The sequence below is a fragment of the Octopus bimaculoides genome, chromosome 26, assembly GCF_046866305.1.
Source record: "Octopus bimaculoides isolate indiv1 chromosome 26, ASM4686630v1, whole genome shotgun sequence".
NCBI lineage: Eukaryota > Metazoa > Mollusca > Cephalopoda > Octopoda > Octopodidae > Octopus > Octopus bimaculoides.
This window is the reverse complement of record NC_142953.1, coordinates 24,579,913-24,600,978: the sequence shown is the minus strand read 5'-3', so window position 1 is coordinate 24,600,978 and position 21,066 is coordinate 24,579,913. Positions and strand designations below refer to the sequence as shown.

Sequence of the window (21,066 nt, the reverse complement as noted above, 5' to 3'; positions counted from 1 at the left end):
AATAATCTATATCTATAAAACTCAAAATGTCTGTGTGTATGTGTATGTTTTTTATGCCTTTCCGCATTTTTTATCCGATTTTGATGAATTTTTTTTTATTAAATGGCAGATTTACCCAGGTAGGTTACTGCAGCCTCACCGTTGCCTAGGAATACCCTCTTCTAGAATAGAAATCGATAAAACTGAAGGGGCCACCCCACTTTTTGCAAAAAAAAGGCAAAAGTTGTACACGAAAAAAGTTTTTACAGGAACGTCCTATTTTTATAATTTTGGTATCAAAAGGACCGTCATGTTGTGGCATTTCAGACAAATATTTTGGCACTACCTTGGGGCCTCTGATTCCCAAGAAAATTGCGGAAAACTTTGAAAATCAATTTTTCACATTTTTGCAAAGTTACACTGTAGAAAACTTTTTACTTGAAAGTCCGATTTCCTTAGTTTTTACGGCTAAAAAAACCATCATGTACGCCAAACAACCGCGAAAAGCTGTGGAAAAAAATCGATTTTATACACACACACAAATACATTTATAGGCATAATCTCATTTCGGGACGGTCTTTTTCTTTTTTTGGCTAATAAACACACGCACGGTTTATATTCGTTCTTCACTTCAGCTTTATTATTGTTCTTATTCTAGTGTCCTTTGTCTGAAACTTTCGTCGCACACCCTGTGACCTCTTCAGCGACTCTTCATCCTACATGTCTCCTCCTATTCTGCTTAGTCCATACTGTCTTTCGACGGTGAGTATCCTCATCTGCGCAGGCTTTTACGTCTGTATCTGTGTGTGTGTATGTGTGTGCACTTGTCTGCGTGTTTTGTGTGTGTGTATATGGGTTTCTTACTATGCTATTTGTACCTGCGTCCTTTATTTAGTCTTTTTTCATCTATTTCTTTATTTATTTCTCTATTTTTTCCTCAGTCCGTGTATATGGGTTTATGTATTGTACTCTTTGTATCACTAAAAAGATCTTATTTATCTCTGTTTATTTACTCTTTACTCTTTTACTCTTTTACTTGTTTCAGTCTTTTGACTGTAGCCATGCTGGAGCACCGCCTTTAGTCGAGCAAATCGACCCAAGGACGACTTATTCTTTGGAAGCCTAGTACTTATTCTATCGATCTCTTTTGCCGAACCGCTAAGTTACGGGGACGTAAGCACACAAACATATACATATATATATATATATATATATATATATATATATATATATGACGGGTTTCTTTCAGTATCCGCCTATCAAATCCACTCACAAGGCTTTGGTCGGCCCGAGGCTATAGTAGAAGACACTTGCCCAAGATGTCACGCAGTGGGACTGAACCCGGAACCATGTGGTTGGTAAGTAAACTACTTACCACACAGCCACTCCTACGCCTCCTATTTAAAAAAAAAATTCTCTCATTCTATCTTTAGTTGTCATCTTGCGTAGTGTAGTGGTGTCACGTTGCTCCAGTTGGCGAAAGTGAGTATTCGTGCGACAGACCATCGTCCGTCCAGGAAGCGGGGTGTATTTACATCACAAAATCCGGTAAACCGGCCCTGTGGGCCTATATGAATCGGGAAGGAGCCTTATCCATTCTTTTATTTTTTAAGCATATATATATATATATATATATATATATATATATATATATATATATGAATGTTGCGTCACTCGGATGACTTGGCAACAATTTTAAATATTTGAGAAAATGAATAGTAGTGTTTTTTCTGAAAACTTTTCCATTTTGATAGATGTTTACAAATCGTATTGTATCGTAACACTTCCAGCTCTAGTTTCTCGCAAACTATTCTTTTATTACTATCAAAGTTTTTTTTTTTAATATAGTTATTATTTCTAACCGGTTTTCAGCTGGGGTGTTACACACACACACACACACATATTCTTTTCTTCTTTATTCTTTTGCTTTTCACTGAAACCGGGAGAGCAAGTGCTCCAGCGTGATCAGCAACGAATTAGGACAAGAAACGACGATCAGGTAGCAGCAGATGACAAATGTGTTGTTGGCATTCGCCATCTCCAACACTTCATGGACAGTTTCTTCCCTACCAATTTTTGGGAGAGACTGGCCACCCTGCCGGTCGTCTTCACCTAGTTCTTCTCCACCTGGAAGTGCGGACGAAACCAAACCCCGAGCAATTTAACCGGTCCTTCCGTCCTGCGCCCCAATACGCTGTCGAGTGGCATGAACCTGCCCCTGTAGGTGCCGATCTGCTGACCCGCCGACTTCTCTTGGTTAATCTATACTCCTGGCACTGCTTCGTACTCCCTTAGGGTAATGCTGATCATCTGGATCTCTGAGATATTCGAGACTATTACGGTGACGTCGTCTGTATAAGCTGACACCAATCGCCATAGTTCACGTGGGATGACCCTCAAAACGCCCAGTTTCCGTAGCAAGGACGTACAGAAGGGGTGAGAGTGGGTATACTTGACGGAGAGAACGTGTGATGCTAAGTGACTCCGATTGCTGACCATTTACTTTGACCAACGAACAGATATCACTGTACATTGCGATGATAAAGCCTCTGAAAAGAGGACCGAAACCGGCCGCTACGAGGATAGCCTCCAAGTATTGCTGGCCGACTCTATCGGAAGTTTCCAATTGATCCAAACTGGTTTGGGCTCCACCCATGCCAGGTTTCTTACTTACCCTCCCTACGATGTAATACGTGAGGTGGAAGTTGTCGTAGATAGATGTTACGTAAAGCGTACGTCTGCGCACCACTGACCAGTCTATCAACGACAAGCGCCAACCTCTTTGCTAACACTAAGGCCAAAATCTTGTAATCTGCGTATAGTAAACTTACGAGCCTAAAATGATCAATATTGTCCCTTTTGTTCGGGGCTTTTCTCAGTACATTTCCGCAAAGCGCCCCTGAAATTCCACAATATCTGCATGCGTTCGAGTAGCATGAGCTACTCCCGGCTCGTCAAAGACTGAATTGTGGATTTATTTCCACGTTGCGCTTCTGCCACCCGGGCCAATCGAACAGCTTTCATTCTGTCGTGTCTTAGGACACGCGCCCTCGCTCTGCTTGGCATTAAAAAATTGATCAAGAGCTCAATGTCACCACCAGCACGTCGCTCGCTCTGTCCTTCCTGATCGCTTCTTTTAGCTTCCTAGCTAGCTCTCACTCTATTCTACATTCCTCTAACGCTATTTCTTTTCTAAACCCTAACACCTCAACTTTAACAGTCATTTTCAGGGATATCCACTATTGGTTTATAACCAATGGTGGACATACCTGAAAAGTTGACAATTGTACCAGACAACTTCCAATATATTAACTTACTAACCCGGTTTTTGAAGGCTTGACACGCTAGTATCCGGAGCCCAGCCTAGATACTATATAGGTCTGTAGTCTGTGTAGCCGACCACTTTCAATTGTGGATACTTTATGCTACTTCTCTCTACAGGTCTACAGAATATTCTATCTAGATACGAGCTGGAGGAGCCAATGCTGTTTTCCCAAGTCCACATTGGCGCATTCGGGAAATTCAGTTGGTACCTGTCAGCCAGCTGAAAGCAACTGAGCAGTTTTGTGAGGCTTTTACATCCCTTTTTCCTACGGACTAGCCCCACCCAATCCAGTCGTACGTCCAAGATGGCATTCTAATCCCCACCACAAGCATTAAAGAGTGAAATGTCCAAAGGAATTAGATCATGCGTCTGCAAAGATTGGTGACCTATAGAGCGGAGAAGTATCAGCCATCCATTTTATGCCACACAAGCAAATTAGAACTATGCAATATCAAGATAATTGCATGTTTCTTCGCACTTATAATGTAATAATTCAGGGGAAGGATTTCGTAGAAGGCTCTAGGTTACGGATCGGAAACGGAAACAGAAGGCGACTGCGAACAAGTGAGCCATTGAGGTGTTATCTATGGGTCAATTGAGGTTCCATCAATGTACCCATACTGTTGTTTTAGGGAGTTTTTGTTTTGAAATAGTTTCGTGAGGGTAAAATATATAAGTGGTTGAGTTGCCAAGGAGTTTACTTATTTAGGTTCGGACAAGATATCTTCGGTATCGATGTGGTTTATTAACACAGAAGATGTATTTGCCTCGTGTATTAATAATTTTATAAATTTATATATTTTGTGTAGGGACGAGAAATAGTTGAAGAGTAAATGTGCTACTTCTAAAAACATTTGAAATTTAGTACATGTGTAGGCCATTGAGCAGCTGATGGCTTTTAGATATATTTTGGTGTCGTGATCTATTTGATATTTGCTTATATTCTTTTCAAGTAATGTAAACAGAGGCACGTCCAAGGATATTTTTTTTATATATATAAGACATAATGTAATATAAATGTGTACAATAGGCATTAAAATATTTTGCTGATCTCTGATGAAGAAATTTCTACTACAGACAAGCTTTACATGGTCGCTGTCCGAACTAATTGTAAGTGCATTCAAATACACAGTAATTTCGTCCCCGACATCTTAACAAATTGAAAAAACATTCAGTAATGTACTGCTGGATTTCTGAAAAAAAAAAAAGACGAAATGGTATTTTCACGGCTGGAATGTCTGATGAAAACGCTGCAAGATCTGGGTTGATCTAAGGTTGAACAACGGAAACAAAATTTCATTAAAATTCTAGCGAAATATAACAAAAGCAACCCTGAATGTCACCTACTCTTATACTTGATTTTTATGTAAAATGATGAGCATACCTGTAAGAAATTTAAGAATCGATTAGTTAATAAATCTGAAAGCTTGTGGTGAATGCAGCTCAAAGGGAAATATCCAGAACACGAGGAGAGGTTTCATGAAGAATTCATTTAGTTCAGTTTACTGTGAGGAGTGAAGAATCTAACATTTCGGGCTCTTGCTCTGCGTCAGAAAGTTTGAGGAAGAGACAGAAAGTGGTGATGTTGCTTTGGCTGGAGTCAAATAAACATTTCAATCGATTTAGCTTTATTTTATCTTCAAAATTTTATATCGAAACATTGGTAGCAAGCGAGTGATATATAGAAGGAAAACAAAACTTTGAAGATAATTGCGAACAGAAACAACTACAGGAATGAGGAGAATGGAGACAATAAGGGAACTTCTGAGCGGTCAATAAATCTGCTAACAAAAGCAGCGAAATTCCCTCCAAATTGGATCTTACTGTCGTGAAATAAAATAAAAATTACATTGGACAATGATGTCATAAATATACAATATTCCAATAGACGGGCTGGTGATGGCCGGAATGCCTTTCACTAATAGATTCTTTTAAAACAGGGCTGACATTGGGCTAAACACCAGCCAACTACAGGGGGTTGTGTTCAAAATTAAATGGATACATTTGGCGGTGATGATTTCGTAGTTCATGCACCCCCCAGATCGAACATATCTACAAAACTGTCTCTGTTTTGGGGGAACATTATTTCAGATGAACTATCGCCCTATCCACGATCCGGGGGATTACGTGTCTCTCAGCCGTTTGCTGCGACAGAAACTAAATTAAAAAGAAAACATTCATAATTTCTCTCAGTATATGTGTATATACGTATATATATGTATATGTATAACGTCGTACGGTTATCGACTGTTATTTCCAGTATGTACGTATGTATAAACGCATACACACACTCACACATATGTATATACGTATATATATTTATATATGAATATATACGTTATATATACGTGTATGAGTATTTGTGTGTGTGTATATATATATATATATATATATATATATATTATTTCTTTACTGCCCACAAGGGGCTACACACAAAGGGGACAGACAAACGGATTAAGTCGATTATATTGACCCCAGTGCGTAACTGGTACTTATTTAATCGACCCCGAAAGGATGAAAGGCAAAGTCGACCTCGGCGGAATTTGAACTCAGAACGTAATGGCAGACGAAATACCGATAAGCATTTCGTCCGGCGCGCTAACGATTCTGCCAGCTCGCCGTCTTTATATAAATATATATAAATATATATATATATATATATATATATATATATATATATATATATATATATATATATATATATATATATGCATACATGCATATATGTATATGTATACATATACATACACACACACATATATATATATATATACATATATATATATATATATGTATATATATGTATATATACATATATATACACACACACACACATATGTATCTACACATATATACATACATCGAAGTTATCGGTGATCTACTTCAAGTCCTGTACTTGAAAATTACAATATTCAATCGGGCTTATATAAAGTTTTCCATGTGCGATCCAGCAATCATTCAGACTCATATGAAATGGGCACTCAGCAAGAATCCACGAGAAAATACGAAAAATAGAAGAAACGCACTAAGAGAAAGGGAAATAATCCATACATTAATGGCTCACGAATTGTAGACTCTATATAACCGAACGAATATACATCCTCATTACGCTGAAGAATAGCACCGATTATTTAACCTCGAGGTCTGATATATTTACAAGATATAGGCATAGGAACAAATGTCTGTCAGTTGAAGAATTCCACACTTGGTTACACTCATATTAGCCTTTTTCTTATTAAAATGCCTCTGACAGGTACCACACCTATTCACTGAAGACTTACAAGTTCAGTATTGACATATATATTCCCATAGAGAAACCATACTATGTAACTGATTGCCATATGCGCTTAGTATTAACAATATACTCCCGACATGGCAAACTCCTCAGTCTTGACTAAAGAAACAACATCTAAATTCCAAGAACTGAATTATCTCCCTTTCCCTTAGAGCGTTTCGTTTCCTCTTTTCATGTTTCTCTTGTGTATTCTCAGTGGGGAGCCGTATGATACGAGTCTGAACTTATTACATGATATGCCTTATATAAGTGCGGCTGAATATTCTACTTTTCAAGTGCGAAACTTGAAATAGTCTAACCATTACTTTTATATAAAATTATATTCCACTCTAGCAGGATTTGCTTTTTTTTTTGTTTATTTTTACTGATACTCTCAACGAATGAATCGTATATAAGTTAACATCAACGGGATTTGAATTCAGAATGTAAAGATCCAGAACAAATATCGCAAAACATTTTTTGCCGAAGCTATAAAAAAAAGTTTGAATAATAATAATAATAATAATAATAATAATAATAATAATAATAATAATAATAATAATAATAATAATAATAATAATAATAATAATAATAATAATAATAATAATAATAATAATAATAATAATAATAATAATAATAATAATAATAATAATAATAATAATAATAATAATAATAATAATAATAATAATAATAATAATAATAATAATAATAATAATAATAATAATAATAATAATAATAATAATAATAATAATAATAATAATAATAATAATAATAATAATAATAATAATAATAATAATAATAATAATTCAGGGACCTTTTGAGCGGGATGGGCTACTCGACCTGAAGAAAATTCTAACTGGGCCCCACCTACGAGGTCATGCGCTGTTTATCTTTATATGAGATCACCACGTCGCGCACATATTATTGTGATGCATGTGCCTGGTGTACTCTTATCAGACGGGTAGTCATGATGGGTATATTGGGCTTCGTATATTTTACCCCAGTGTCACTTTGATGGCATGCACTGCTCTCTCACATAATAATAATAATAATGACAGCCCCTAAATAAGTGGATTGCAAAAGACCGTATTTGTGGGAACCTCACATATTTGACTTAAATTCCTCTTCATGTAAACACAATCTTATTCATTCAGTTTTCATATAAATTTTATAAAAAAGAATTTATTATAATATTTTTTATAACACACATTAGATTTTCAATTGCACCTCAACTGCTTTGCATCTTTAGATGCAAAAACTTGTTTATACCTTGATGCCTCTGGTTTGAGACTTGGGTGCAGCTTGGACAAATAAAAGCAAAGACAAAACAATATAATAATAATAATAATAATAATAGCTTCTAATATAGGCACAGAGCCAGAAATTAGGAGGAGGGGGTTAGTTGATGATATCGACGCCACTGCTTTATTTCATGGACCTGGAAGGGAAAAACGGCAAAGTTCAGCACGGTCGGATTTGAATTCAGAATGCAAAGAGTCGGAAGAGATACTGAAGCGCAATTTTGCAGTCGCTCTAACGCTTCTGCTTGCCAGGAGTTTTAATAGTAATAATAATAATACTTATGATAGTGGTTTCGAATTTTTCCACAAGGGCAGTAACTTTGGGGGAGTAGATGAGTCGATTACATCGACCCCAGTGTTCAACTGGTACTTATTTTATCGTGCTGAAAAGATGAAAGGCAAAGCCGACTCCGACGGAATTTGAACTCAGACTGTAGCGACGGGCGAAATACTGCTATTAATATCGCCCAGCGCGCTAACGGTTCTGCCAACTCGCCTTATTATTATTATTATTATTATTATTATTATTATTATTATTATTATTATTATTATTATTATTATTATTATTATTATTATTATTATTATTATTATTATTATTATTATTATTATTATTATTATTATTATTATTATTATTATTATTATTATTATTATTATTATTATTATTATTATTATTATTATTATTATTATTATTATTATTATTATTATTATTATTATTATTATTATTATTATTATTAATAATAATAATAATAATAATAATAATAATAATTTCTACCATAGACACAAAGCCTGAAATTGTGGTGGAGAGAGTGCTCAACTAGTACTTATTTTATTGACCCCCAAAAGATGAAAGGCAAACTCGGCCCCGATGAAGGTAAAGACGGACGGAATGCCCGCTAAGTATTTTGTCCCGCGTGCTAACGATTCTTCAAGCTCGCCTCAATAATAATAATGTTTTCAAATTTTGATACAAGGCCAGCTATTTTGGGGGAGGGGCTAAGTCGATTACATGGACCCCTGTGCTCAATTAGTATTTATTTAATCGACCCCCAAAAGGATGAAAGACAAAGCCGACCTTGGTAGAATTTCAACCCAGATTTCAATCCAGACGAAAAGCTGTTGAGCACTTTGTCCGGCGTGCTTAATGATCTGCCAGCTCACCGCCTTTTCAATAATAATAATAATAATAATAATAACAACAACAACATCCTTAAACAACACTTATTCAGGGACCTTTTGAGCGGAATGGGCTACTCGACCTGAAGAAAATTCTAACTGGGCTCCCACCTGCAAGGTCACGCGCTGTTTATCTTGATATAAGATCACCATGTCACGCACATATGATTGTGATGCACGTGCCTGGTGTACCCTTATCAGACGGGTAGTTATAACGGGTATATTGGACTTCGTATACTTGTACCTCAGCGTCACTTTGATGGCATGCACTGCTCTCTCAGGTACAAGGCCTGAAATTTTGGGAGATTGCAGTAATCAACCGGTGTTTTATTTTATGGTCAACGGAGAGATGAAAGGTAAAGCTGACCCCTGAGGGATTGCTTTCCTCCGTCCGTTGTCGATAAAACACAAATGCAGATGCCTCAAATATTTAAGAGATGGGAAAATACAAAGTATTTCGACTCTAGTCCTGACTGATATATATTTGATATTATAACAATATACAATAACAATAAAGGTAGTAATAACAGCAAATAGAAAAGTCTAAAAATAATAATAATCGTTTTTGTTTTAGGTACAAGGCTAGCAATTTTACGGGAAGAGGAATGGTTGATTAAATTGGACTCAGTACTTAGCTGGTACTTCATTTTATCGACCTCTTCCCACAGAGACGAAATGCAAAGTTGATCTCTGTGGGGAAAGAGCTGGTGGGAAAATACCGTTTGGCATTTTGTTCGGCGCACTAACACATATGTAAATCCATCACCCCCTAATAATAATAATAATAATAATAATAATAATGATAATAAATAGAACAATGTAAAAAGAACAACACGAAAGCTGACAGAAACAATAAAAGCAAACGATAATAATAATAATAATAATAATAATAATAATAATAATAATAATAATAATAATAATAATAATAACAATAATAGCAGTAGCAGCAGCACAGCAGCAGTAGTGGTGAAGGAAAATGAATTTTATTTATTGTCATTTTTTTTTGTCTTGTTCTTTTTATATATCAGTTCGTTTTGTTTGTTAGTTTTTTTGCATGGATGTATTTTTTTTTTTATATTCTGCTCGGTAGTCATCTTAGGTTAATGCGAGTGTTTGTGATGAGTTCTGGTGCCATATCAAGCGTGACAATGGAACGTTGCGTTGACAGAACCGAGCAGTATATTTGCATGAGCGTCCTTCGGTACTCTTGGCTCATTGAACAGTAGAGTACAAAGTTTATAGCGTTATTTATTAAAGCCACAATGTCCATTAAATCTCCAAGCGGAGTATAGTAATCGCCGAAGAATTTTTCTAGAGTGGCGCTGAGTATGAGCAGGATAGCCTGAGGCAGTTCCGTGACAATGAACAGAATCACAACAACAAGCAGCATCCGTGTGGTGCGAGAATGGTCCAGTATACGTGGCTGACTGTTGGCCGGAGCCAGGCTGGACAAGCGGCGCTTGTTTTTTAGCTTTGCCTTTAGAGTTCGTAACAAAAGTCCGCCGTAAACGATCATGAGAATACACGGTAAAAGCTTGGCCAAGATGCTGTACAACCACAGGTTAACTAGAAACGACCGGTCCTTGTTAGCTTTAATGCTTTTCAAAACATAATAGGATTCGTCTTTTAAAATCAAATCGTATGATATGTAGTTCGGTACGAGAAGAAGAGCCGCCGATACGTAAGTCAGGCAGACGCTAATGCGAGCACGAATAATCCTGCGCATGCGTGTTAGATTTCCTTTTGCTGGAGACTGTATGTGACGGTAGCGGAATATTGCGAGCAGAACTCCCAACCAGACGGAAACCGTGTGCGTTGTGGTTGTGAAATTGATGTGAAATATTAGAAATTGCATCCACCCGAATGTGTTGCGGTGAGGATTTGGATTCGGGTACTTGCAGTAAAAATGCCAAGAAAAGGGTAGATAGCTGGCCATAGTTAGTATATCTGCGACTGCTAATGAGGTGAGGATCAAATTGACTGGAGTGCGCATGTGCTTTCTGGTCAGAACCGTTATATTGATAATGTTGGTTACTATTCCAAAGAAACACACGACTAGGCTGAGGTAACCGTGGTATTTCGCGTATTCGGTGCTGAATTGGTAGAGAAAGCTTCCATTTCTTATATCCACTGAATCGTTCATTGTGACTACTTCAGTTCCTTGAAATGAAAATTGGCGCAAACATACAAATAATTAAATATATTTAATTAACAAATACATACATACATATATGTATAGATAGATAGACTGACAGAGATAGATAGATGCACACACACACACACACACACACACACACACACACACACATACATATATATATGTGGTATCAGAAAGTTCCCGGACTAGTTCTGTAGCGCGCCAACAGATGGCAGCACACGGTTGTGTGTGCAGTGAGACACGATAATCCAGATCATGGTCTTCGTGTTTTCCGACATCCGCGATATTGCGCATCGGGAATTCATCCCCCAGAGACACACGGTCAAGCGAGAGTTCTACCGCGTTGTTTCGAAGCGTTTGAGGGAGGACATTCGGCGAAAGTGACCGGATCTGTGGAGTGCGAAGAATTGGATTCTTCACGACAACAATGCACCCTGCTACCGATCTCTCCTCACTCGAGAGTTTCTCGCCAAAAACAACATGGTTTCGCTTTCCGCACTCGCCCTATTCGCCAGTTTTAGCACCTGCAGACTTCCATCTCTTCCCCCAAGAAAAAACTGCAGCTGAAAGGTCACCGTTTTAACTCCGTTGTCGAGAGAGATGCCGAGCGAATCGCAGAAGGTCCTCGACTCGCTTACGGAAAACGACTTCCAGACCGGATTCCAAATGTGGCAGGAAAATCTGGGACCGGTGTATTGCTGCGCAAGGTGACTATTTAAAAGATGCGATGATGTTAAAACTTAGGTAAATAAGTTACTCTCTATTAAACATAACGAGTCCGGAAACCTTCTGATACCACCTCGTACATACAGGATGAACCAAAAGTCACGCACCAAAACATTTGACATTTTATTATTATTACGTTATTATCATTATTATTATTATTATTATTATTATTATTATTATTATTATTATTGTTATTATTATTATCATTATTATTATTATTATTATTTTTAAAAAAGAGAGTAAAAAAAGGTAATGTAAAAGGAGAAAGGGCTCTATACCCCTTTCTTATTTTTTCTGACCAGGCTCCCGTGGTTTTATGGGTTTTTCCACGTGTAACCTTTCCTTTTCGAAGCGCCTCCCCCTTCGGGGGTTTCTACTTATTTATTTATCTATTTATTCATCATATCTTTCTCCGTTTTCTTCCTCTGTTTAGACGAACTTTCCTACCTTTTCGGACAAAACCTTTTGTAACCTTCGTCCTGTCTTTGTCCTTATATGTTTTTAATTGATATTAGCCCTTGTGGCCAATAAAACGAATTAATTATTATTATTATTAATTTTGTTCATCATGTACAAGTATGTGTGTATTCATCATTTTTTATGTATTATATTCAATTTTAAACAAATTGAATTCCAGAGGGCATTGAACTTATTTTGTGCATGACTTTTTCCCCCACCCCTTTACCAAATATTGTGACTGTGTAGAAATTTTTCTAATATATATATAAAACAAATACACACGCGCGCTCTCTCTCACACACACACGTGCACATATATATGAATATAACACAAAATGCTATTGTTAAAATAAATAAGGTTAGAGACAGGTAAGTTTACAGACACAAAATATAGGCATTCAAAGTTTAAATATATATGTTTCGAAACCCAATGTTATATACAAAAAAAATGTAATATAACCCCAAAGAAATGTTCAGAAAGTATGGTAAATTATTATTATCATTGTTATAATATTTGAAATAATTTTTGTAACTTTGATTGAAAATTGAATTTTAATTTTCTAAGTTATATTTCATTGCCTCGAAACATTGTTGTTATGTTCTAAATTATCATTAAATTCTTTGAAGCTGATAATATATTCGTTAAAATTATTATTTATATTGTGAGAAAACAATAATATTTTGGATTAATTTTTGTATTATGTTTCGAAGTATAAATTTTAGTAGTGTTAGGCATGAAATTATGATTAGCTATGCTAAGGTGGCGAGTAGGCAGAATCGTTAGCATGCCGGGCGGAATGCTTACCGCTACGTTCTGAGTTCAAATTCCACCGAGGTCGACTTTGAAATTCATCCTTTCGGGGTCGATAAATTAAGTACCAGTTACGCACTGGCGTCGATGTAATCGACTCAATCCGTTCGTCTGTCCTTGTTTGTTCCCTCTATGTTTAGCCCCTTGTGGGCAATAAAGAAATGAGTATTTCGTCTACCGCTACGTTCTGAGTTCAAATTCCACCGAGGTCGACTTTGAAATTCATCTTTTTGGGGTCGATAAATTAAGTACTGGGGTCGATGTAATCGACTGTCCCCCCCCCCCCCAAATCCAGGCCTTGTTCCTAAAGTAGAAAGGATTGTACATGAAATTATGACTAGTCATGCTAAAGCGGCGAGCGGGCGAAATGCTTAACGGTATTTCGTCTGCCTCTACGTTCTGAGTTCAAATTCCGCCGAGGTCGACTTTGCCTTTCATCCTTTCGGGGAACGATAAATTAAGCGCCAGTAATCGACTGTCCCCCACCCCACAAAGTCCAGGCCTTGTGCCTATACTAGAAACGATTATTATTGTCGCCATAGCTGGAGGTGTGTTTTTGGAGCGCTGTATGTTTATGACTGTTCCACTTGTGTTTTGCTGTTTAAATCGTTTTGCATGAAGAAGAAGTAAAAATTCAAGAAAAGAAGAAAGAAGACGAAAAGCAGAAAGAAGCCGAGAAGAAGGAAGGAAGGAGTCTTCCTCACTACATGGAAATTGGAGATGAAATAGCCGTCAGTGAGACCAGGATCGCGGACACACGGGCTTTGGATTCCATTTTCGATGACTTTGAAATTTTCGAAATTCTTAGTCAACGGGGAATGCGGGGTGGGGTGGCAGTGTTATTCAGAAAAGGCCTGGATCTCGAAATACGGTCGGTCTTCCTGGACCCGGAAGGTAAGGCGGTGGTCCTGGACGTGAACAATAACGATGGCAGTTATATATATATATATATATATATATATATATATATATATATACTTTTCCAGTGAAATTCTTCACTGATATCGAAAAGGTGAAAACAAGCAATGTTAATTCTCTAAATGAAGTATTAACAGTAACTGCACGATAAAGTGTAGTATATTGCCACTTAAGTGTGGCTGACCCCTAGGGGTGGATGTTACTGTTGCTTTTAGCCCATATATATAGGAGGGAGAATGTACGAAAAAAAACAGCAGACGAGGACAGGTGGTGTAAACAACAAAAGGATGTATTAGTATGACGCTCGGGAATACGGGAAGTCTTTAACGTTTCGACCTACGCTCTTCAACAGAAAGAATACGGAGAAAACAAGGAGAAAAACACGGAGAAAAAAAATTTGGTCAACGATCTATCATGACTTATATATGTATGTGATGGAGGCGCAGTGGCCCAGTGGTCAGGGCAGCGGACTCGCGTTCATAGGATCGCGGTTTCGATTCTCAGACCGGGCGTTGTGAGTGTTTATTGAGCGAAAACGCTTAAAGCTCCATGAGGCTCCAGCAGGGGATGATGGCGAACCCTGCTGTACTCTTCCACCACAACTTTCTCTCACTCTTACTTCCTGTTTCTGTTGTGCCTGTAATTCAAAGGGCCAGCCTTGTCACACTGTGTCACGCTGAATATCCCCGAGAACTACGTTAAGGGTACACGTGTCTGTGGGGTGCTCAGCCACTTGCACGTTAATTTCACGAGCAGGCTGTTCCGTTGATCAGATCAACTGGAAACCTCGTCGTCGTTAGCGACGGAGTGCCAACAACTAAAGGGCAAAGCTGTACTATCGATTCCATCGGTACCAGTAATTCATTGAGCGCAGCTAATATTAAGTATTCGAAATTGACTTATTGTTTCTCCCCTTTTCCTTGCTCCGCCATTTTCAACAAAATATACATTTAAGTGACTTAATATTAAAATATTCTCATAAAATCGCTGGAAAGTAGACTTTCTTCCTTTCTTCCTTTGCTAATTTAGTACTTTTTTCGCGAACTTTAGATATTTTTTTTATTAGTTTTCAATATCGCAATGAAATTTCCACTTAAAGATTGTAATATAAATACTTATGTATTATTTATATAAATATTTATAGAAATATCTATTGATATTTATGTGGAAAACTGTGAGTGTTAGTGCTCCCCCACGCGCATGCGCGCACACACACACACACGCATATAGATAGACAGACAGACAGAGAGATAGATACTGATACGTAGAACAGCGTTATAATATATATATATATATATAAATAGTAAATGAGTATATGCATATATACGTACAGGTATGTGCATACCGACATCCACCTGTATGTATAGGTGCATATCTGGGTACAGGACATTGCAAACAAAACGTAGACGAGAAAACACACAAGCCACATAGAGAACATTCTACTTCATCAGCTACCCACGTTTTAACACCGGCGTGTATGTATGTATGTATGTATGTATATATATGTATTTATAAATGTACACATATATATGTATATATATAAGGTTGAGGAGGGTATTGGATTTAACCAAACCCCGGAGGATAAAACTACACTTCAAGTACTGTTTTCTCTTTTTTCAGCACATCACACTCTTTACCACTTCATACTAAAAATATCCGCCTATGGATATAATAATAGATTACTTTATTTTTCCTGTCTCCGATGAAGGGGAGTACTGGATCTTCCCAGAAACAGCTGTAAGACTCTATCCATAAAATTCTTCAACCTTACCTTTGCTCTCTTTATCATTTTGTTTTTATATATTTACATATGTATATATATATATATATGTACATATATATATGTATATATGTACACATATACATATGTGCAAATGTATATATTTGTTTATATGTATAGCTCTATATGTAACTGGTACTTATTTAATCGACCCCGAAAGGATGAAAGGCAAAGTCGACCTCATTGGAATTTGAACTCAGAACGCTGCGACAGGCGAAATACTGCTAAGCATTTCGTCGGCGTGCTAACAATTCTGCCAGTTCACCGCCTTCAACAACAACAACAACAACAACAACAACAACAACAACAATAATAATAATAATAATAATAATCCCTTCTGCAGTTGGCACAAGGCCAGAAATTTTGGGAGAGGAGTAGAGTCGTTATATCGATCCTAGTACTCAACTGTTACTCATTGCATCGGCCCCGAAATGATGAAAGGCATATTATTATTATTATTGTTATTATTGTTATTCTTCTTCTTATTATTATTATTGTTATTATTATTATTACTAATTTACGACATTCGCATAGTCAACCAGTGTATTTCTTTGTTTTGCTTTTAATTCGAATATTTTGTTTGAAGTTTAATATTTACCAAACATATTCTGTTGTGTCTGGGGAGAGTCATTTTCTTATTGCGCCTTGAAATTTAACACATTCACCGGTAAAATTTCCACTTGTTTTTCTTTTTATTTTCGTTGCGTCTTGCAACCTTTTCAATAATCTTGACTCTGTCCGTTATTTACGCCGCGTTCCTTTTTTTTTTTTTTTTTGCTTTTGTTTGTTTTTGCGCATGTGTGTGTCTCAGTGTGTAACAAAAGCAAAAACAGAACGCGGCGTAAATAACGGACAGAGTCAAGACTATTGAAAAGCTTGCAAGACGCAACGGAAATTTTAGGAAAATAAAAATAAGAAATAAGTGGAAATTTTACCGGTGAGTGTGTTAAATTTCAAGGCACAATAAGAAAATGACTCTCCCCAGACACAACAGAATATGCTTCAACACACGAAATCACATAACGAATCTTGCAAACCAAATCCAAAAACGGAATTTACCAAACACTTTCCACTTTCATTTTATCATCATTGCTTTCTTCTTTTCGTTATCGTCATCACTGTCAGCATCTCAATTTCCATCATTTTCATTATTATCTCCAGCATCGTCATCTTCATGAACATCGTCGCCATTGTCATCTCCATGCTCCTCTTTATCGTCTTTAACATCATTATCTTCGCCATCTTCTTTTGCTGATGATAACAAAGTTCTCACATGAGAAAGATTATCAACGCTGAATTTATTATTATTATTATTATTATTATTATTATTATTATTATTATTATTATTATTATTATTGTTATTATTTCTGTCGAGTTGTTGTCTGTGTCACCGCTGTCGTAGTCGTTCTTGAGTTTGTTGTTAGTGAGATCGTTTCACCTTTTAAACCATTTACTATAAATAGGAAACTCATAATTTTTTTTTGTGAGGTGTCTATAGGATATGATTTCAGAAAATATGTAAATGTATATATAAATATTTAATCGAATGGATGGAATGCTGAATAGAACTATGGCTTTTTGGACAATAAAAAAAAAAACAATCAATTAAAATTAAAAAAATACTTATAAATAGACAAATATTAAGAATATTATATACCCCTTTACATAATTTGGCTCCACAATTTTATATACGAGAAGTCAACATCGCACAAAATAACGTTTTAGTGTTTCAATTTTTACTTGTCTTTCATTTTATTTTTTCCTTTTCCGTAGACTTATTTTTTTTCAGAAATGACTCTTGTTTTTCAGACGATCAAATTTCAACAAAGGCTATTGAACTGAAGAGTTTAGCAGCGTTAGCTGACGGTCAAAATTCAATAAAGCTATTGAAATTGGCATTTTTATTTTTTTCTTATTCTATATATATATATGTTTTGTGTTTTGTTACTCGTCGTGGTGGTGGTTGGTTGGTTGTTGATGTTTTAATGTTTCAAACCAAAGGCATGAACAACGATATTGAAATGCAAACCTATTAATATTTATGATGTGTGTGTGTGTGTGTGTGTGTATGTATGTATGTATGTGTTTCTGTGTGTGTATAAATGTAAGTATGTATGTGTATAAGTCTTCGAATTACGTGGGCATAAATTTTATTTTTTTGTGAGCTGAAAATTTAGATCACAAATTTTTACATCTATATCATAGTACTAGGGTCGATTCATTTGACTAAAAATTCTTCAAAGCGGTGCTCCAGTATGGCTGCAGTATAATGACTGAAACATGCAAAAGATAAAAGATAATATATATATATATATATATATACGTGTATAAAGGAAGACCACTAGTTTTATATATATATATAGTTGGTCGTGTCAGCCTCTACTCTGAGTTTGTCTACGGGTGCACAGGGTCTGCAAGACAATTACTACGCTGTCGAGTAACTCTTTCTTCCGAAAATTAACACCAAGCGAAGATGTGTGTGTGTGTGTGTGTGTGTGTGTGTGTGTGTGCGTGTGCGTGCGTGCGTGCGTGAGTGTTCTCTATTTAAGGTAAATTTTATGCCAAACCACGAAAACTAAACAATGACGGATAAAGATTTTAGCTCGACGGCCAGTGAGGTTTTTAAACAATACCGCTTTTAGCAAAGAGAAAGGCTAAAAGTATAGGGGCAGCTTAACATGTCCCCCAATAAAATATTTTTTGCGTGAAACGATTACTATTATAAATATTTTATTTCCGTTGTTTTTGTTCTTGAACCCCAGGTCAGGTGAAATTGGATAAATATATTAACATATGCATTTTGCCCATGATTATATTAATTTTATTTTTTGTTTAGTTTGCTTTTTGAATAGCAGAATCTAGGTTGTTTGTCCCTTATATTTGTGATTAGCACTGAGTGTTTTTGTTGTTGTTCCAGATGTTTGGTGCGATGTTATTCGTTTTATATATCTATATACATACATATATATGTATATTTGTTGGTTTATTCTTATTTTTATTATTACTTTTTATGTTTTATTATTTTTCATTTTATCTCTTCTATTTTGTTCATATATTTATTGCAATCAAAGTACTTGAAAAATTCCAAACACTGCTTCTGAAGCTAAAATTGAGGCAATCTAAGCATATATTATTCAAGGAGTTCAACAATCCACTTCCTTCCTTCCTTCCTTTCTTCCCTTTTTCCCGACTCTCTATTTTCTTTTCTTTCTTTCTTCCTTTCTTTCTCCCCGTCTCTTTCTCTATGTCTCTCTCTTTTTCTGTCTCTCACTTCTTACGTCTATTTCTTATTACAATTCAATTTCTACGATTCCTCCCCTGCCACCTTCTCCTTCCTCTTTCCTCTCCTTTCTCCTTCCTTCCTTCCTTCTTTCTTTTCTACCTTCCTTCCTTTCTTTCTTCCCCTTACAACGGTATTTACCTTCAAAAGTTTCAAATGTCACATCAGAAACACTAAAATTTGTAACGTATTCCTTTACAAATCACTTCTCGTTATTACAACTGCTGTTGTTGCTCTTCTTTTTGTTTTTGTTCTCTATATTGATTCTTAAAATTGCACGCCAAATTAAACAAAGTTCTGTTTCATTTACCGCAACTTTTGCCCTTCTCTGATTAAAGTTACGCTAAGCAATTATACCTCTATTTGGAAAGTAACAAATCTTCACTTTACAGTTTTTATTTCATTAATTATTTCTTTCGTTCATAACTTCTTCCCTTTCACTCACCTCTTCCACCACTGTTGCTTTCTTTTGTTAATAATTCCCAATCTTGTAGATTCACAATTTCATAGTTTAACTCTCTTCCTCTATCTCTCTCTCTCTCTCTCTCTCTCTCTCTCTCTCTCTCTCTGTGTCTCGTTGTCTCTCTATCTCCCCCTCTTTCGTTCTCTGTCTCTCTTTCTGACTCTCTCGCTTCCTTCTTTATTACAGCTCTTTTTTCCGTCCTAAATTTTTGCGTTCGTATTAAAATATATTCTTGATAATACTGTTATTCTTGCAGCAGCAGCAGCAGCAGCAGTAGTAGTAGTAGTAGTAGTAGTAGTGTTATTGGTGGTTGTGGTAGTGATGGTGGTGGTAGTTGTGGTGATGGTAGTAGTTGTTATTGTAATAATAACTATAGTAGTAGTGGTTTCAGTAGTTGTTGCTCTTGTAGTAGTAGTAGTAGTAGTAGTAGTAGTAGTAATTGGTGATGATGTTGATGATGGCGATGGTGTAAAATGTGGTGCATGCAGTGAAAAATCCGAACACTGGACGTTAAATTTTTTATAGATGTCTTTGACTGTTTGACATTTGGTGGCGATGGTGGGTGGAAGGTAGAATCTCTGTTATTTGTCAGATGCTGTGGATAGATAAATGCGGATAGAGAAGCAGAGAAACTACAAGATGTAAAAGAAACAAAAAAAAAAAAAGAAAACGACCCAAATAAACAGTGAGAAAGATGGCGACGATGAGGAAGATAATGATAGTAGTAGTAGTAGTAGTAGTAGTAGTAGTAGTAGTAGTAGTAGTAGTAACAACAACAACAACAATAATTTATAATAATAATAATAATAATAATAATAATAATAATAATAATAATAATAACAAAACGCAGCTAATTTGGTATTTTATGTTCGTTGCAATATCGGAAGTGATTTGGTTAAATGAGGTCACGCGGCCACCATTTTATCTTTGGTCTATTTCATTCGTATTTTTGTTCTATTTTCTTCATCTGATAAGAGGAATTAAAATATTTCATTGTAAATATCTTTAAGGTCGTTTTCCCGAAAAAAAAAAAGGAACTTTATCTTCGTTAAACCTGAAAAGAAAAAGAAGCAAAAACATTATGCATGTAATTTCTGTTTACACATACACACACGCACGCACACGCACACGCACACACACACACACACACACACACACACACACACACACATACGTATGAGTTTATGTATGTGTCCTTCCTACATCCACGTCTCTCAACATACACACACATGTACGTAACTTTGCGTTCTTACGAAACGGCCAGAAGTTACGACTCTCATCTCATCAGAGAAGACAATAAACACCAACGATCACCATTCTGTTAGTAACATTAAGTTCTTTCTGAAGCCGCGGGCCGACTAAAGCCTTGTGAATGAATTCGATACACAGAAACTGAAAGAAACCCGTCGTGTGTGTGTGT

General features: G+C 36.2%; 1 protein-coding gene across 8 annotated transcripts in view; it reads right to left on the bottom strand.

Moving 5' to 3' along the window:
- Nucleotides 1-4,307: 4,307 nt before the first annotated feature.
- LOC106872340 (G protein-coupled receptor dmsr-1) overlaps nt 4,308-21,066 on the bottom strand; it is a 273,046-nt gene continuing 256,287 nt past the window's right edge. For 5 of the 8 annotated variants that reach the window (XM_089343051.1, XM_089343047.1, XM_089343045.1 and 2 more), the window contains 2 exons: nt 16,963-20,700; nt 9,922-11,212 (listed from right to left, as the gene is read on the bottom strand). In XM_089343051.1, the coding sequence (XP_089199177.1) occupies nt 10,143-11,195 (1,053 nt within the window). In that variant the 5' untranslated portion in view covers nt 11,196-11,212; nt 16,963-20,700 and the 3' untranslated portion in view covers nt 9,922-10,142. Of the gene's footprint in view, nt 4,498-9,921; nt 11,213-13,199; nt 14,110-16,962; nt 20,701-21,066 lie in introns of those variants that run through there. The other 3 variants (XR_016238573.1, XM_089343050.1, XM_089343049.1) reach the window with 3 other exon arrangements.